The sequence below is a fragment of the Aythya ferina genome (assembly GCF_964211825.1).
Source record: "Aythya ferina genome assembly, chromosome: Z".
In the NCBI taxonomy this organism is placed as follows: domain Eukaryota; kingdom Metazoa; phylum Chordata; class Aves; order Anseriformes; family Anatidae; genus Aythya; species Aythya ferina.
This window is the reverse complement of record NC_140299.1, coordinates 35698887-35718013: the sequence shown is the minus strand read 5'-3', so window position 1 is coordinate 35718013 and position 19127 is coordinate 35698887. Positions and strand designations below refer to the sequence as shown.

The 19127-nt window shown below is 38.3% G+C and overlaps 1 protein-coding gene across 7 annotated transcripts in view; it reads right to left on the bottom strand.

Annotated features, from left to right (window-relative positions):
- CNTLN (centlein) overlaps nt 1-19127 on the bottom strand; it is a 202876-nt gene that overhangs the window by 144676 nt on the left and 39073 nt on the right. For all 7 annotated transcript variants that reach the window (XM_084504846.1, XM_084504849.1, XM_084504851.1 and 4 more), the window contains 2 exons: nt 9625-9759; nt 8857-9036 (listed from right to left, as the gene is read on the bottom strand). In XM_084504846.1, the coding sequence (XP_084360972.1) occupies nt 8857-9036; nt 9625-9759 (315 nt within the window). The remainder of the gene's footprint in view (nt 1-8856; nt 9037-9624; nt 9760-19127) is intronic.

Sequence of the window (19127 nt, the reverse complement as noted above, 5' to 3'; positions counted from 1 at the left end):
GTTTTTATTATTTAAATTTCTCAAAGACTGTACAATACCACACACAGAAACTAAGACTCCAGGATAGAGATTTGTTTTTGAGGTTCCTTGTCAGTCTCAGATGCTCTGACTTTGCACTTCCAATTCAGGAAAAGAAATGGCATACAAAAAAAAACTTATGGGAATGCTCATTGAAAACAGTGTAAACAAGCAATACTTTGTCTTTCACAGTAAGCCTTGCTGTGAAAGTTGCCCAGTATAAGGTATATCTGGGAATATAACAGCAAGGCAGCTTACTCAAGCAGGACTCAGATGTCTGTACATAGTGACCTCACCAGAGTTCTGTGGAGGTTTAGCAGCTCAGAATGGTACTTTAGTCCTTAAGAAGCTTTGCATGACTATTCTCCTAGGGTATTCTGAGGCAAGAATGGAAATAGTGGCACTACAGTAGTATCTAGAGCAGAGTTTCAGAAAGGGGCAATAACTTCAGACCTACTTCAGTATCGCACAGTATAAACACAATCATTTATTCTTAATAATGCAAGTACTCTAAGCTTCATCTATAATTTAAAATAAATATGTCCTACTAGGATACTGTCCCAAATCTATGGCCAATTGTACGTTAGTCTATCTTCCAGACTTCGAGACTACAGACTAGGTCAAACAAAACTGCACAGAAACAAAAAGTGCTCAGATTTCCCTTTAAGCAACAATACATTGAATATTGAAGGTATCAACATATTTTTGTAGCTGAAACATAGTTCACTAAAATTATTCACTTAAGAGTAGTGAATAATTAACTGTCTTGCTTTAAAACAGCATAAAACTGTGTTACGCATATTCAGATGTATCAGAAGCGTACTACAATTAAGTTCTTTGAATTTTGACAAGAATTATCATATCCGGTTAATAACAGTAACATTAATTTGGGGGAAATAGCAACGAATGAATGAAGCAGAAAAACTACTTGCTTCATGATAAATCTCAAGTTATATGCCAGGTGTACCCCACTGATGAGTCATCATTCAATCCTAAAGGCTATTTTTTGGATAACAGAGATTACTTGTTCTCAAACAACAAAAGATTCCAGAATGATAGGAAAAAGTTCATTCTATCAACACATGAAAATGTTCAAATGTTATAAGGTTTGCAATGTAATAAGCTAAATAATTTAGGGTTTCTCCTGAGTCTTGGTTTTTCTCCAGCACTAAGAAGTTATTGTGGATTGAGACGATGATTGCCAGCTTACAAACTTGAAATTAACAAAAATGACAATAGCTCATATTTTCTGTGAATAAATCCTATTTGTGCGTCTCACATACTATGCTAATGAGTAGTAGATAATTTTCATGATATAGATTAAAAAAAAAACAAATCTCATCTCCAGTACTCAAATTCCCATCATCCACTGCAAAGTAGAATGGGTAGTAAATGATTTTGTCCTAAATACAACTTTATAAAGTTATATAATGGAAGATGTATAATGAGGTGGGGGTTGGTCTATTCTCTCACGTGCCCGGTAACAGGACAAGGGGGAATGGGGTAAAGTTGCAAAAGGGGAAGTTTAGGTTGGATATTAGGAAGAAATTCTTTACTGAAAGGTTTATTAGGCATTGGAACGGGCTGCCCAGGGAAGTGGTTCAGTCACCATCCCTGGAGGTCTTTAAAAGACGTTTAGATGTAGAGCTTAGTGATATGTAGGACTTGTTATTGTTAGGTCAGAGGATGACTAAGTGATCTTGGAAGTCTCTTCCAACCTAAATGATTTTGTGTGTGATTCTGTGTTAAAAACATAAAATTCTGAAACAGAAAAATATTGCAATATCATATACTAAGGTATTCAATAGGGCTTCTGTGCACCAGTCAGGAATGTAAGACTATGAAATGCTCTAAACTTTAACACTCAATTTCTGAGTATCTCAATTTTTTTTAAATCAATGAAATTTAGTATGTTGCCTTTTAGTTGATACAGTATCTGAGATGACAGTTCCATTATGCAAGCAGGCAGATTGAAAATTTGCTAAATACAAATTCTCCAAAACCTGATTTTCAAACAAACATTAATGTGAATTGTATTGTGCAGAATGCAAATTTCTACAGCATTCTGAAATATACTAAATTAAATGCTATGTAAAATACAGCAAGTCAAAATACCTAATAATTCAATTATATTATATGGGGAAGAAAATGCATATTGGAGAACAAATACAAGACAGAAAAGGATGTTATACTTCTATATAACAGTACTGAAAGTGAAATATGAAAAATAAGTCTACTGCTAACATTCTTACTCATTTCTACACAAGAAAGGGGGTGATCCTAACTAAAATGAAATGAGAATAAATAGCACAAAAGTAACTTAAACATTATGTAAGTATTTTATTCACTTCAAACCCAAGAGTGATAAATTCTGAAAACTTAGAGGTAAGGTGAATTTAAAAGAACTTCACACATAAAAAGCAAAACACACAGACAAGGCATGCTGCAACACAGTTGCATATAGGTTACGAATTGACTGTGAATACTAAGGTTTTATTTGCAGTTTCAAACTGTTAGAAAGTCACTTTTAAGCACAGTACCTTTGTTTTTATGTTTTTCTTTTTATGAATTTTGACAGAAGTGAGAGTAGTTTTCAAGATCCCCTCTCAGTAAAACTAATTTTTCATTGGAACTAAAATTCCAGGCTCCTCTGGATAGAAATGGCTGTTTCTCAGCACACTTCATTTTAAGAGAACAACTTTGCCTGTGTCTTTAAAAACTCTAACCTTCAGACTTAAGGCACTTTTTACTGTACCTTGCCAACTAGAAAAAAACAAAACACTAAGCAATTCTACTATCTTTCAGGTCACCTCCACTCAAAATCTGCCAGTCTGCACTTTTTTGTGTCTACATACAAAGCCTTTTGTGACTGCTTGAGTTTGGGAAAATACACATTCTTCGTATTATTCAAGAACAACTTAAGTAACCTCCACTGAAAGAATAACAACATAACTCACATCCCTAATTCATTTTTACACAGGGAGACACTTCCATGCATAAAGTGGCTGATTTTCAGCTTTTCTACTTGTGCTCTTTTAGGAGATGCAGAAACTGATATAAGCCTAGGAAACAAGACCTATTTGAAAGCAGAAAGCAAAACACTGTATTTATTTTTAGGGTACTAAAGCAAAACGCTGTATTTATTCTTAGGGTACTGTACATTACTTATATGAAGGCATATATGTGAAACAATGAAACACAACTGACAATTTTTAGCCACCTTGTTGGCTTTCTTCTAGTTCATCTCACCTGTATTTAGACTAACATAACAAATAATTAAAGGAATAACCATTAAAATGGACAACCTAGTCATAGCAGTTTGTTTTTTTCTCTGCATTTGTAAAAGTTGAGTTTTACACCCAGGTTTAATTTACAGTAGGTCTGAAAACAACTAGATCTAGTCAGCAAAAGTGATAAGTGACATTTTTCTGTACAGAAAGTGATATAAAGACCCCAGTAAATAAAACAAAACAAAACAAAATGGCCAGTAAGAAGGAGGCACACACTACCAGCCTTTGGAGAACCTCTGTTACGACTTAACATTTCTATTATCTAATACCTGCTTTAAATACAATGATGACATAGTTTACATTGATTTCATTTTATTCTTCCACAGACATAGGAGAGTAACATGAATAGCATCTGTATAACACCATCTACAATATTGATAAACATAGTGTTTGTTACTGAAAAACATGTACAAAAAAAGATTCTAGTTTCACCCTCAAACTTCAGTCTGAGGCAAAACTGGTTCTCAGAATGGGTATTATTTCTAAATTCAAATTATTTTTATCTATAACCATTTCTACCATCACCTGAGAACAGTACAATCCTGTTATTGAATTTGTTCAGAAACCTCTTTTTAAAATCATTGAAGGGACATGTTAAATTGGGGTGTATACATTAGAAAATAATCTGTATCCCAATACAGTGTAGCATGATAATGTTGCATTTGGCCTCTGAGGATAAGGAAATTATTATTCTTTATTGTTTATAAGCATCCTGTTAAAAGCCAATCTGCCATCCAATATTGATTCTTGAGAACATCAAGTAATGTCAGGAACACTGGGAAAAATAAATTGAAATTTTCAAGCAAATATTTACAATATGACTGTGTAAAAATGGTGATGAACTGCAAAAACAGCTGTGTTTTTTACAAATGCTTATTTGACCAAATGCATGTAAAAAGCTATGATAAATTACTACTTCCTAGGAGTTATATATGACATTTCCCTCATACAGATAGTACTTTTAATATGCCTCTCAATCCTTCCAACAGTCTTGTGAGATAATCGAATTCACTTAATTCTGTACAGTCTCTTGACTAAGCTCACAGAAAAAAAAAAAAAAAAAAAAAAGGCATAAGCTGGAGTATCAGGGTAACTGCTTGTTGTGGTTTAATACCGATGGGCAGCTAAGGTCCACCTGGCCTCTCTCACTCCCCCTTCTCATAAGGACAGTGGGAGAAAATATGCTGAAAAGAGCTCCTGGGTTGAGATAAGGACAGGGAGTTCACTCCCCCATCACAGAAAAAACAGACTCAACATAAAGGAGATTAATGTAATTTATTGCCAATTAATAACAAACTAGAGCAGTGAGAAACTAAAAGCAAATTAAAAACACCTTCCTCCCATCTACCCTCTTCTACCTCGTCCCTCAGAGCAGCGCAGAGGTACAGGGGACAGGGAATGGGGGCTGCGGTCAGTCCCTGTCGCTTCATCTCCACTCCCTCACGGTCTCTCTCTGCCCCTGCTCTACGTGGGGTCCCTCCCATGGGATGCCGTCCTTCCCCAACTGATCCCCCGCACGGTCTGCCCACAGGCAGCAGCTCTTCAAGCACTGCTCCCACACGGCTCCGTGCCACAGGGTCCATCCATGGGGTCCATGTCCCCCAGGAGCAAACTGCTCCAGCACGGGTCCCCCACGGGTGGGCGGCAGCTCCCCCCAGACCCCTGCTCCTGAGTGGGCTCCTCTCCATGAGCTGCAGCTCCGGCCCGGGGCCTGCTCCTGCGGGGGCTCTCCATGGGCCGCAGCCTCCTCCAGGCCACATCCACCTGCTCCACCGGGGGCTCCTCCACCCGTGGGGGGGCTGCAGCGTGGAGATCTGCTCCATGTGGGACCCATGGGCTGCAGGGGGACAGCCTGCTGCACCAGGGGCCTCTGCACAGGATACACAGGGGAACTGCTGCTGCATGCCTGGAGCACCTCCTGCCCTCCTGCTGCACTGACCTGGGGGCTGCAGGGCTTGTTCTCCTCTCTCTCAGCTGCTGTTCAGCAGCAGTTTATTTTTCCTTTTCTTAAATCTGCTCTCCTAGAGGCCCAGCCAGCATCACTCTGCGGCTCAGGTCTGGCCATCGGCAAGTCCTTTTTGGATCTGGAGATGGCTCTGGTCTGACACATGGCAGCTGCTGGGCTCTGCTCACAGAGGCCAACCCTGCTGCCAAAACCTTGCCATGTAAACACACAGACACTTGCAGCCTGGCAGAAGAAGGTCTTCAGCCCAGCTCTGGCCCAGAGCAGGCTCAGCCTGGGCTCAGGCCGGGCTGCTCAGGGCTTCACCCAGCCAGGACACGAAACCCCCAGGCCACAGAGGCCCAACCTCCCTGTGCCCCAGCTCCACAGCCAGGCTGTACTGGTGGGGAAAGGCTTCTCCTCATCTCCAGCCTGAGCCTCTAGTGCCTCAGCCCATGCCCTGCCTCCCACCCCCCCCCATCACACACCCCTGGGCAGAGCCTGGCCGCGTCTCTTCCTGACGGTGCCAGGGCTGCTGCTGGGTGTCCCCACAGCTGCCCCTTATCCCAGCTGAACCAGCCCTACTCTGCAGCCTCACCTCACAGAGCAGGGCCTCCAGCACCACTGCCTTGGTGCCTCCCCTCTCTCCTGCCAGTTTACTGTCAGGAATAAATTACAAGTATTTCTTGTATTGCAGGACTCAAAAATCGATACTGCATCTACAGCACTGAGCAGAGGGGGATGATGATCCCTCCCCTGGCTCTTGAGCCACACACATCCTCCTCATGCCTCCCTGGGTATTGTTGGCCCTCATGGCTGCCTGAAACAGCTGGCCCCTGCTCAGCTCACTCCCTGCCCACACCAAGAGCTTTTCCCTGTCCCCCACATAGCTGCATCCCTAGTTCATGGCTCACCATTTGTCCTAATTAAGGCCACTGCACATTTGTGTCAAGGTTCCTCATGGCAGCCATGTCCCTGAGCACATCAACTGTTCCCCCCACTTTGGTGTCATCTGAAAATTTGATGACCATGCCCGCTGCCCCCTCCTCCAAGTCACTGACAAAGATTTTAAACAAGACAGGTCCAGGATAGGTCTTGCAGGTAGCCACTTTTTACCAGCCTCCAGACCAGTACAATCCATTAACCACAGCCCTCTGAACCAAAACAATCAAAAAGCTTTTTTTAAACAGGTTGTTTTTCATCCATTCAGCTGTAACATCTTCGTTTTGGAACACTGTAGCAAGACAGTTTAAAAAATCTTGCTAAAGTTCATGTTAGTCATATCCATTGTTCTTGCCTTGTTCACAGATGCAATCATTTTATCACAAAAGACAATTTGGTTGCTCAAAAATTAGTTGTCCTTGGTAAATCCATGAGGAGTTTCTAGTTACTTTCTCAATTATGTGCCCAGATATGGCTTCCAAGAAGACATTCTGTGACTTTCCCAGGGACTGACGTGAGGCTGACCTATCTGTTCTTGGGTCATCCTTTTCATTGGAGACCTTCCCTGATTTCCACAACCTTTGAAAGATGATAGGCAGCAGCTTCACAGAGGCATGAGTCAATTCTCTCAGCAGCTTGGATGCAGTTCAGCTCGTCCAAAGGACGTTTACTAGTCAAGTTATCTCAAGCAACTCCCAGCTCATCCACTGCTGGTACTTCTGAAACCCAGCCTCTAGGCAAGCTTTATCTATTACTTTCTGTCACTAATTTATCCTTCTCTTTAAGCAACAAGCCCACAATTTCCTTTTTCAGCCTTTTAGTAGTGCAACAAACTCTTTTTATTACCTGTCACAACTTTTAAGTCTCAACTATAATTAGGTTACCACTGTCCCTGTGTGCCCACACAATGTTTCTGAATTTCTCATTGTTTGTAGACTTCATTGCGTTCACTTCCTGAATGCTGATACCCTCCTCCTCATGCTCCCTGCCCACTGGCACCTGGTGATTAATTGTGTTTAGCTAAGCTAAGCTAGCGTCCTGATGCATCCACTTGTTCTCCTTAGCATCTTAGTGGACTGCACTTGGGCTTGGAAGAGGCTGTCTTTAAAGACTTGGTAAATTTTTCCAACCTCTTTAGTGCTGTTTCTCATGCAATTCCACCCGTCTCTGCCTACTCCATAAACCAGAGAGCCCGCTCCTTAATTCTAGGTCCATACTGTGCTACTACTGTCCTTCCTTCATTTACTCAGAATCATTGACTTCACAATTTCACAGTCACTATTGCGAAGGCTGCCATTGATTATTAGATCCCCCATGAGTTCTTCCTTGCTTCTGAACAGCAGATCCAGCTGTGTGTCATTCAGAGTTGATTCAGGTAGCACCTCCCTCAAGAAGTTACTTCTGACACCACCTTGCCACGCTTGCCAACTCGCTCTGAAGTACTGACACTACTTATTTTCATCCCTGGAATCATAAAACTATGACACACTTTTCTCTCCTGAGCATGCCCTATCAGCCAAGAAAAGAGACAGATTAGGAATTATTATGACTGTTCTCATTGAAGGTGTCAGTAACAATGATTTTCAATAATTTATCAGGTATAGCAATACATTTAACAATTTGAAAATTACTAAATCAGTTCTAAACCACTAGATTTCCCCCTGCCCCTCCAAGAACCAGCAAACCAACCATTTGTTGTCTTGGAAATCCTGTAATGCTGTCATCACAACCATTCCAAAGGCCTCAATTTGCAAGAACTTCACTTCTATGTTAAAAAAATCTAAATGGCACTCTTTACAAGGGTTTTTCCATCAGTAGAACAAGCAGACGAGTCTCCAAAACTACTAAATTGCTAGAGTGAGAAAAAAGATATTTCTGGACAAGATACTGACTAGGTAGTTACAATATTGAATATACCAGAAAGTCATATACATTGATAGTTTAAAAGAAAATGGTGTAAGAATTCATTAGCCATGTAAATAAAAAGAATCCATTGAATATACATACATATATGTAAGCAGACATCAAACACTTTGATGCCATGTTTGGGGTTTTCATTCTTATACAAATTTAAAAAGAAATTGCCAATTTTCACTTAACAGGTCAAAGTTACACTTAAATAACAGACACAATATTTTGCACTATGCATTCAATCATTTCTTTTTTCATTTTGTCATAAACAATGAAAATAACTTTTTAAATATAGTATATGCAATAATAAGGTCTCCACAGAGTGAAGTCCTCTGGAGGATAGGACACAATTTATTCAAAACTGCAGTTAAAAGTTTTAAAGGGTCCTTCCAAAACAAATATCAAGTCTACTACAACCAAATTACAGGCAAGTAAATAATACATTGAGAAAAAAGTCATGAATGATAATACTTTTAAGCTTTTATTATTTCATATATATATTTTATCTTAAAATACAGTATCTTTTATTTTTTAATGATTACATTTTAAGATGACTATTTGAAGTCAGATTCCTGCTTTGCAACATCAATTTTTAAAAAGCTGTGGGTCTTTAGTGAAGGAATGTAAATGAATGCAAGTCCCCACTGGTAGATTTGAATATATAACTTGTTATTTAAGGAAAATAACTTGTAGTGCAAATGTCTGGAGAAGTTATTTCTGAAATAACATCCAGAAGTCCATTCCACTTCATACCTTTATTCTGGCATCACTGCCAGATTTTTCTGTTTTCCATTGTACCTCCTGTTTCCTCAGTTTCTCCAGGTCATTTAGCAGGTCAGCACAGCGTGTATTTAATCCCTTATTTTCCTCCTCCAGGTTTTTTATAACCAGTCTGTTTTGCTCTTCGTTCTTCTGTGCACACTCCTCGGTGTCCTGTAGAACAGTACCACAAGGGCCGATAAACAAAAAAAGTGAGAACTAATCAGCAAATATAAACTGTGCAGTTTTACCCTCACAGCAGCTTCTTCTATATTTGATGGCCAAGGTCACCTGTGTACTTTTATTGGCCTCTTTCATGCAGGTGGAAGGGTCATATTTTTTAGCTGGATGACAGCTTTGATGAGTACACATTTGCAAAGAGCCCATTAATTGATCAAGCTGCCTTTGATGCTGTCCCCAGCTATTTTTGAGACCCACACAGACATATCCTCCCAGACCTCGGCTTTATCAATTAATAATGCCAGTCCCATCAGAATCTAATTACAAGAAGCCACATCTTCACACTCCTACTTTCTTTGCTCCATTTCCATCATTAACTATTTATCTGAAAGTTATAAAGCTTGGATTCTTGGCTTTAAAGCATCTTCCTCGGAGTTGGTATGTGAGAAAACGGTAAGGTATAGCAAGGCCTAAGGCAATTTTTTCTCCAAGCTTGTCACTTTCTGTGCCACAAAGGCTGACACTGCTTAAAGAACTACTTCAAAGCTACAGTCTTATAAAACTATGTACAAGTCAATATACCTTAAGTTCTTCACTTTTATCTTTAAATTTCTGGTTCAAGTTACTGAATTCATTCTTCAAACGGGCATTTTCTTCATCCACAGCAATTTTTCTCTGTATTAAGTTGTTTATCTCTTGCTGCTGTCCTGAGAGTTTCTATTAGAAAAATAAATCTGTTAGACAAGAAGCAATTGTAAAAGAACTTGCATGTGCTGAAACCATTTTGACCTATGTCGTGTAACGATCTATTATATGTAGTTTTTCAGTATTCTTTTCATTTAGTTACTACTTTACTCATACCCAAAACAGCATCACCATTAGACACAGTAATGTAAATGTGGAACTGAATAGCTTGCTGCAACTGAACAAAAAAGCCCATAAGTGTAGAACCAAACAGAAATTGTTCAGTCAAGATTAGACAAAAAAACAGCCATTTGTAGAAATGATATTTGTGGTTGAGAATTAAGAATACATTAAAGTACTTTTTCATTTGCCCTTTCAATGTACCAAAAATCTAGCCAAAAAAAATAGTTGAAAACTCTCCAAAATTCATGATGATAATGAAAAGCATTTATTAAGTGAGGAAGCCAGATTATGATAGATAGTATCTGCATGAAAAGAATTAAATCTAACTGAATTTGCAGCTCAAAGCAAGGAAGACAACTCCACTAAGCATAGGCAACAGTTTTATGTGATGCACATAACAGAAACTCATGGCCATTAAAAAAACAACAACAACAAAACTTCAAGTTTCTATGCTAGATTTTTTCATTCTATTTTTAAGATATTCATATTAAAGCATCCTCAGTCTTTAATGTGTATTTGCACTTTGCATTTTTCTTCAGGAGTCTGGTTTAATTTCACGTATTGCTTTGTCCCTCGCCATAAACCAGAACAGCATTTATCTATTACATTTTCCTAGCATGAACACTGTAGCTGTATTATGAAATAGAAGAGACTTTTGTTTGAGGACAAAAATGCAACTGCTTTGCCCTTAACATCCAAAGTAAATAAACATGCTCAGAAACACATAAAATGATCAACAAAAGTATTATTCCAAAATACTGCTGGTAACACACACAAAGGTTTGTAAACTCCAAATGGTAAATTCTGATTCATGTTTATGTCAGACATGAAAAAGAACAAAAACATGCTGAGAACAAAAGCATACATAGAACAATGCAGTTGAAATTCTAACCAGCAATCAATGATTTTAAACCTACACATAACAGGGTAAACAGTACGTATGTCACCACTGACCACTGAAATAATTCACCTACAACAAAAAAAACATGCATAGTATAGTCAGCAGTCATGGATACAAGCAAGCTGTGCAGGGGTAGGCATCACTTGCTCAGCATGTTTGAAGTATCTGTGTGTTGGTATCCAGAGCACCTGTACCCCAACAGCAATACGTCCACAACGCAATCCTCACAGAAGGATAGGTTAATTTTCAGAGTTTGAGTACTGGTCTGAAAACCAGTGTCTCCTCAAGATATGAATGTTCTTCTCTGTCTTATGCATTATGTTACAACATTTCAAAACTCTTAATACCCAGTAAAACACCCTTTTCAGTATTACTGGAGTAAAAACATAAAAAAAATAAAAATTAAAAAAAAACTCATTTCACATATTTGATTTTAAGACTAAGGCTGGTAGGAATTATTTCTTTGCCAATTATCACTTAAGTCACTTGCAAACTACAGTGACAGAAAGGCTCCAGAAAAATATATTTGAAGGCTGTGAAATTAGTCTATGCATTTAGCAAAATACTTAGTCATTTAATGTATCACTTCATTTCTTTTTATGGATTGTATTTTGCCTTGCTGTTTCATCTTTTACTTAACAGAGACCTTTGTTTTAACTTCTTCTGAATTACTTTGCATATCTGCTTATCTTCTATAGACTTCTTCCCTTTTTCTACACAACACATCCTCACTTTTCTTGCAGATACTTTTGTTTTCTACTTTTCCTCCTACCATCAGCCTCAAATCTTCTACATATCATTTGCACAAATGTAGCAATTAATTTATCCCTATTCTAATTTACTCTAAATTTGGTGATGTTTTTTACAAAATGAAACATACCACACTACGGATAAGAAAATATTTCCAAGCAAGAACAAACCCTAAAAAGCAGTTTGAGAATAATGAGAAAGAGAATGGAATACAGCTAACCTCTGTAGCAAATACCAAAAACAAGCAACCATGAACAGATAATGTCAAATAAATAGTGTAGGGAGGCATGAGGGGTATTTTACTTTTCCACAATGAAATTTTTAGTTTATCAAGGAGGGGAAAAAAAAGGAAAAAACAACACACCTATCTTGTGGTAGGTAGCAGCCATAGTAGAATATACAAAATGACAGACTTTCTAACAGAGCTTTTTTTAAAAAGGTGGAAAAGAATATGAACGTGAATTAAAGAGAATAGAAAAATGAGAGTAAAATCAAAAGAAAAGTGAAAGAAAATACAGAAACCTCATACTCTCATGTCTTGGAATTTTTCCTCACATGTCATTAATTCAAACCAACCAACCAACCAGACAAAAAAATACCCAGAGGATTTCATTAATACACCTTTTTACAAACAGTTCTGTCATGTAAAGACTCAACTGTGAAGATACTGAACCAGCTTGTATTTAAAACAGTATTTAATTGGTAATTTAATCTTGAACCTCTAGTGCAGTTATTTATTTTTATAATATAACTAACTCCCCTACAGAGACTCATTCTACAGCATTGGCACTTTAAACAAAAACACTCTAGTTAAAGTTTTCCTAAGATTATAGATTCATAACCATTCTTCCATTTCTTCCAAAATAAAACTAAACCCGAATTTCAGATTCAGAAATTTATATGAAACTTTTCTCAGAATCATACCACAGTGCATAAACCTTTTTAGCCCAGGTAATTTGTTATTCAGGACACTACAACTTATTCATAAATTGAGTGTGAATATGCTACACTAACTTCATGATGTTCAAATTGTTAAAGTACTATCAGCAAGTTTAGAAGAGTGCACACAATATTTTAGATTTCATTTTTATATGTCTGTTTATATATATGCCTGCTCACACTTCATATATGTACATATGTGTGTAGTTAAAAGTATATTAGAAAGGCAATCTGCTGAAAAATCAGTCTATGCATTTTTCTCGTTTGCTTAGAAATATTTTTGCATAACTACGTAGGACAAACCCAAACACCCCACCAGTTCTTTTTTCTTTTTTTTTTTTTTTCTGTTGTTTATTTGCTTTCTTTTTATTTTTAAATCCCTGTCTTTTTTGGTAAGAACATTTGCATTTTGGTCCTTGCAAGGTTGTATATACTGCCAGGATGACAGCATGCATTCAGTAGATATTATGGAAGGAACGGGGAAATAGAGAAAACTCATCTTTACCAAGGACTCCTCTCTTGCATACTTTGAACCTACTAGACACGACTTAACTATTCAAAAAACAAAATATTTGTTCTTCAGACATATTACAGTTACAGAAACAAGTCATTGTTGGCAGATAATGATTAAGTTGCATCTTTTAAAACACAATTCCATATTACCATGGAAAGCATTACTTCGTTTGCCTCCCTCTCAGTCCCCCAGTCCTCACAGACTTTGAGTAAGTGGCTCCTCTGAGTCATCCTTCTAGCTCATTGCTGCTTGTTTAACGTTTATCAAGACAAAGTCAACATTGAAAGAACTCCCCTAGAAATTCTACCTATCCAAAAGAGTCTGTTGGCTCTAATGGAGTTCAAGATTCACAAATATTCACATAAAGAATCTCAAAGTTCAGCTCCAGCTCTTTAAGGCATCCAATTGAGCACACAAGCTACGCCATGCTGAAAAAGGATGGATACGTGTGTATGTATATATATATATATATACACACACACACACATACATATATATCACAGAATTTCTAGGTTGGAAGAGACCTCAAGATCATTGAGTCCAAACTCTGACCTAACACTAACAAGTCCTCCACTAAACCATATTGCTAAGTTCAACACCTAAATGTCTTTTAAAGACCTCCAGGGATGGTGACTCCACCACTTCCCTGGGCAGCCCATTCCAATGCCTCACAACCATCTCAGTAAAGAAGTTCTTCCTAACATCCAACCTAAATCTCCCCTGGTGCAACTTCAGGCCATTCCCCCTCGTCCTGTCACCAGGCATGTGGGAGAACAGACCAACCCTCACCTCACTACAGCCTCCTTTAATGCACTTATAAAGAGCAATAAGGTTGCCCCTGAGCCTCCTCTTCTCCAGGCTGAACAAGCCCAGCTCCCTCAGCCGCTCCTCGTAGGACTTGTTCTCCAGGACCCTCACCAGCTTCGTCGCCCTTCTCTGCACCCGCTCAAGCACCTCCATGTCCTTCTTGTAGCGAGGGGCCCAAAACTGAACACAGTACTCGAGGTGCGGCCTCACCAGAGCTGAGTACAGGGGGACGATCACCTCCCTAGCCCTGCTGGTCACGCTGTTCCTGATACAAGCCAGGATGCCGTTGGCCTTCTTGGCCACCTGAGCACACTGCTGGCTCATATTCAGCCGACTATCCACCATCACTCCCAGGTCCTTCTCTGCCTGGCAGCTCTCCAACCACTCATCTCCCAGCCTGTAGCTCTGCTTGGGGTTATTGCGCCCCAGGTGCAGGACCCGGCACTTGGCCTTGTTGAACTTCATGCAGCTGACCTCAGCCCATCGGTGCAGCCTATCCAGATCCTCCTGCAGAGCTTTCCTACCCTCGAGCAGATTGACAAACGCACCTAACTTGGTGTCATCTGCAAACTTACTGAGGGTGCACTCAATGCCCTCATCCAGATCATCGATGAAGATATTAAAGAGGACCGGCCCCAGCACCGAGCCCTGGGGAACGCCACTAGTGACTGGAAATATACACACACACGCATTTATAAAGCATACATTAAACTTTTATGTAAAACATACATTTGTAAAGCAAAATCAGAAAGATCTTTGGGTCATGTCAGGAACACGATGTTTTACAGAAGTTTGAAGAATAATGGAGGCACATAGATACAACAAAAGTGCAACGAGCTGCTTAAAATGTTTGTTCAATATTGTTGGGATGGAATTTTAAACTCAAATAAACTACTTACTTTGCATACTTTGCAGCATAGTCACATATCATCCTGAATCAGACTAGCACATTAATTACTTATCCCCACAACCGACCCACATAAGACTTTAAATCAAACAAAAGACAACTACATCATATCAATCATCATGAAGCAAACTCATCTGAATGGTCTACAAAGTCAACTATTGCAGCAGTAGTGAAACATGATTTAGGTAAGCTATATCTGCATGAAAAAACTCCTGTTATGTTTCAAAGCATATTACCTGGGTACCATCTTGTATGCTCTTTTCCTCTAAAGAGAATGAACTTTTATTCTCATATCTGCTCACTTCACAGGCTTATAAAGAACTGGGGGGGGGGGGGAACACAGGAATATGTCTTAGGAGCCATGAAATAAGGGTCATAAAGAAGAGTTTCTAAGATACAGACAATTAAGTAAATTATCATCTGCCTTTGCCTGGGCAGCTATTTTTGCTCTTTATTTCCTCAACCCATGAATTACTTTGTATAATAAGAATAATAGAGTAAAGACTGATTTCTTGAAGCAGAGAAAACAATCAGTGTTCCTAAAAGACTATCCTATTCTGGTAGGCAAGTGAAACAGCAGGAAAAAAAAAAGAAGAAAGTGTGATCAAACACATGGGGCAACCTCCCACATGAGGTTATTTTGACAGACTTCACCAGATAAAAACACTCATCAGGAATTCATCTATTCCCACAGTATCTACTGTTTTTGTCTAGATAGCATAAAAGACAGGTTAATGCTACACAAGAACAATCTTAAAATTCTGCATTGACTGCAATTGTGCTTGTTTGAATACAACAGGACAAAAGCAACATTCAATAGGCTGTTGACAGCCTCCTGCCCAAGAACTATAAAAAATGTATATAACTAAGACAACTAGAGTACACTTGCAAAGATTTTTCCATAGACAAGCTTCCAAATACACAAAATAAAACTGTATTCTACAAGTGAATTCACTCTAAGAAAAACAAAGGAATCTGCTGATACCCTTTTGCTTCACTGAGAAGAATCAAAGAATATCCCTTATATCCTGTTAGCACCCAGAATGCTCCAGGCAACAGTACATACAAAGAAAAAAATACCGTCAGCTGTTGGAGCACATCTTCTGACGTTCAAGAGGACTGTTGTTCCAGAATTCATTTTTACTTTTTCTCATGGTACCTCTTTAGCTACAACACAATACAGGTGTTTTTTGTTGTTGTTGCTTTTTGTTTGTTTTGTTGTTGTTGTTGTTTGTTTATTTTTCCTTAACAATATCCAGTTATTTACTGGAAATAACTACTTCTGTTTTAAATACTTTAGTGTCAATCAGCAAGGGAAGTAAAATCACATGCTAAGCTGCACATCAGAATATAAAGGGAAAAAGTTTTTTTTCTCCTAGCTCTGTAAAAAAGCACATCAGAGTCATGTCAGTATCTTGGTACAATTTTCCGTCATATTTATTGTGAACACATAAGCAAAAATATAGATTTTTAAACTGAAATTCATTTTTATCCAGCCTGAATTTAGACAGTATACTACCTTATGCAAGACAGTGAAAGTGACATAATAACGCTAGGAGTCTGTTTTCAAAAAGAGTATCAGTATATACAATGACCAAGAGTAATAGACTGTTTGATGTTCTTATAGATATCCTCATTGAACTTCAGTGAAATATTTTTAATCACTACATAAAAAGCATGCAGAAAGGACTACGAAACAAGAGTTGTACATACTATTACTACATAAGTGTTTCCACATTTTGGAGTGGAGGAAGATTATTCACAGTACTGCAGTGTAAAATGTTACCAGATTACTATCAGTACTCCCTACGTGCTTCTATGCAGGTTCATAAAATGTAGGTAAGAGTGGTAACTGGAACTGATGAGGAACTCCTAAACAATGACTTTTTATGAAATACCAAGACCTTAAACAAAATGAATTTACTAATTAATTTACATTATTTTATTACAACTCAAGTAAGCACAATTTTATTATTCTCCCTTTTAAAATGCCTCTCTTCAAAATTTCTCCTTCAACTTTTACACATGTATTGTCATCAAATCACCATTGTCACCACCCTTTTGTCACCACGTACCTGAGATCAGCTTACCACAGTCCTAACTTTCTCCCCTTGTTTCCAACTTTCCTTTCTTCTGGCAGGAACTGCAAATTAACTAGGTGCCATTAAAAAAGTACTGTCAACACTTCACATCTTTCCTTGTTTTCTCAAATTTCTCTTTATATTTTTTGAACTTCATTGTTCTAAACTTGAACACTCAGAAGCACAATTAACAAGTAATATTCCCAGTCACATTCAGATACAGCTCTCCCACAGAAAGAGCACAGAAGAAAAAAAAAAAACAAACAAAAGAAATCCACTTTCATCTCATGACTATTCATTAGATCCTTTAATTATTTTCAGATGTAGGATGAGCAGAAGTTCTATGTAAATAATTCATGAAAAGGTAGCCATATGTTATAGAAGTCATCAGCTGCACTTAGCAATCTGTATACTGTCCTTTCATAGTCAAAATGACGCTAGCCAGTTATGATACAAAATGCAATTATTTTTAAATCCATACAGCTCCAAAAGTAAAATGCTGACAGTGCTACCTGATTCTACAGTAACATGATGCCTTCATTCACAAACACCTATTCAACTTAGAACTTGACTTCTAAGAAGGACAGAAAAAAACAAGGTAAAAAAACAACTGTGTATAATGGATAAAAACGTAACTTGTGCAACAGTATTATGAGTACATATCTCACTATTAATGCCTGCTTTTCATGTTTGCCCTTAAGCTATAACAATCTTTAACAAAAAAAAACAGCAAGGAGAGGGGAACTGAAGTGCAGGAGTCCACTTGATTTTCATAGCACCATAAGTTTGTTTGTTCTTCTTTATCCCATCCCATGCTCCAGGACTCCCCAAGAAGAAACAATTTAAAAGGATTTACCTAATAAAAAGAAGAATGATGCTGCCAGAAGACATCAGGAAATCCATTCCCAACATTAACGAGAATATCAGAACTTCTATCAATAATAGACATGAAATAAACATAACCTAGAGATGTATACAAAAAAAAAAAATGCTCAAAACACTGTCCATTCAGATGTGTTTACCTACTGTTTATGTATTAAAGAAACAAGGTGGGTCTTTTTTTTTTTTTTTTCCAGGAGGAAGAAAAGAAAGTAAAGATCCTGTAAAGGTTGGTTTTGTTTTTGTTCTAGGAGTATCAGGTGAAATGGCTCTACAGAGAAGCAGATCAGAAATATAAGCAGCTGATGACATTTTGCAGGTGGAGAATATATTCTTGCTCTTCTGACAGTAGTTGGTCTTGCACCTGAATTCTCTCCTGACCCATAGATTAAGTAAGGGTCAAACAGTATAATCCATTATGAACACTATGTTCCCCATTGTGCTCTTTAGACTTGTCTGATGTGATTAATTGGGTATCTTCAGCAAATTTTGCTATCTTAATTATACCACCCAACAGAATTTCTCAGTATTTCAACATGTGGTGGAAATACACTGGGACTTCATGTAGCGACATCATGTAGTTTTGCAACTCTAGTGTCTTGCTTTCTCTAGCAGCAAAAGAACAAATTCTAGCCAAAAATCTGCTAAGCAGATGACAGCAATGACAAAACTTTATGACATGCGCCATTGTGTTCCATTTGAGCTGCTCTTTACAACTACTTCATAGCACTTTCCTTATCTTGTTCATTAAAACAAGGTTACACAATTTCTTTCACTTCTTACCATCTCCTACAATCTCATGCATCACTTCTGCTTGCTCCTTCTGCTGCAGAGGCATAAGGCAAGCATTGCCAGCAGCTGGTTTTGTATTGACGGTGGGAGCCAAATACTGTTTCTGGCATGGGTGCAATAGATTTGCCATATCTGAAACAACATACGCACAAGCTCCCTGCCCTAGAAGGGGAACCTTTTCACAAGAAAACACCTCTAGTTTGGAAATGAAGCGGCACTGCTGAAAAGAAAAGCTGTAGCTTCACACTAAAACCAGCATCTCTCCCAGTATAGCATGCATTGCAGTAATGCATCTGCTAGATTTAAAGATTAATGGGCCATTTTCCTCTAATGAGGATATGACAGCTCTCAGGATAACTAACACTGACAATATAATCGATACTGACAATCTTGCCACAGCTCTAACATCACCTTAACCATCAGCTGCTCTGAATAAATCCCCCTTCCTCTTTTGTCTAGTTGTTCTCAGCATCAGGTCAGACTGGATTTTCTATGGGACCTGTAAAAACTGTTCTGTAAAGCAGCACAATGAATCACAGAATCATTAAGGTTGGATAAGACCTCCAAGATCATCTGGTCCAACCATCCCCCTACCACCAATATCAACACGTCCCTGAGCACCACATCCAACCTCCCCCTGAACACCCC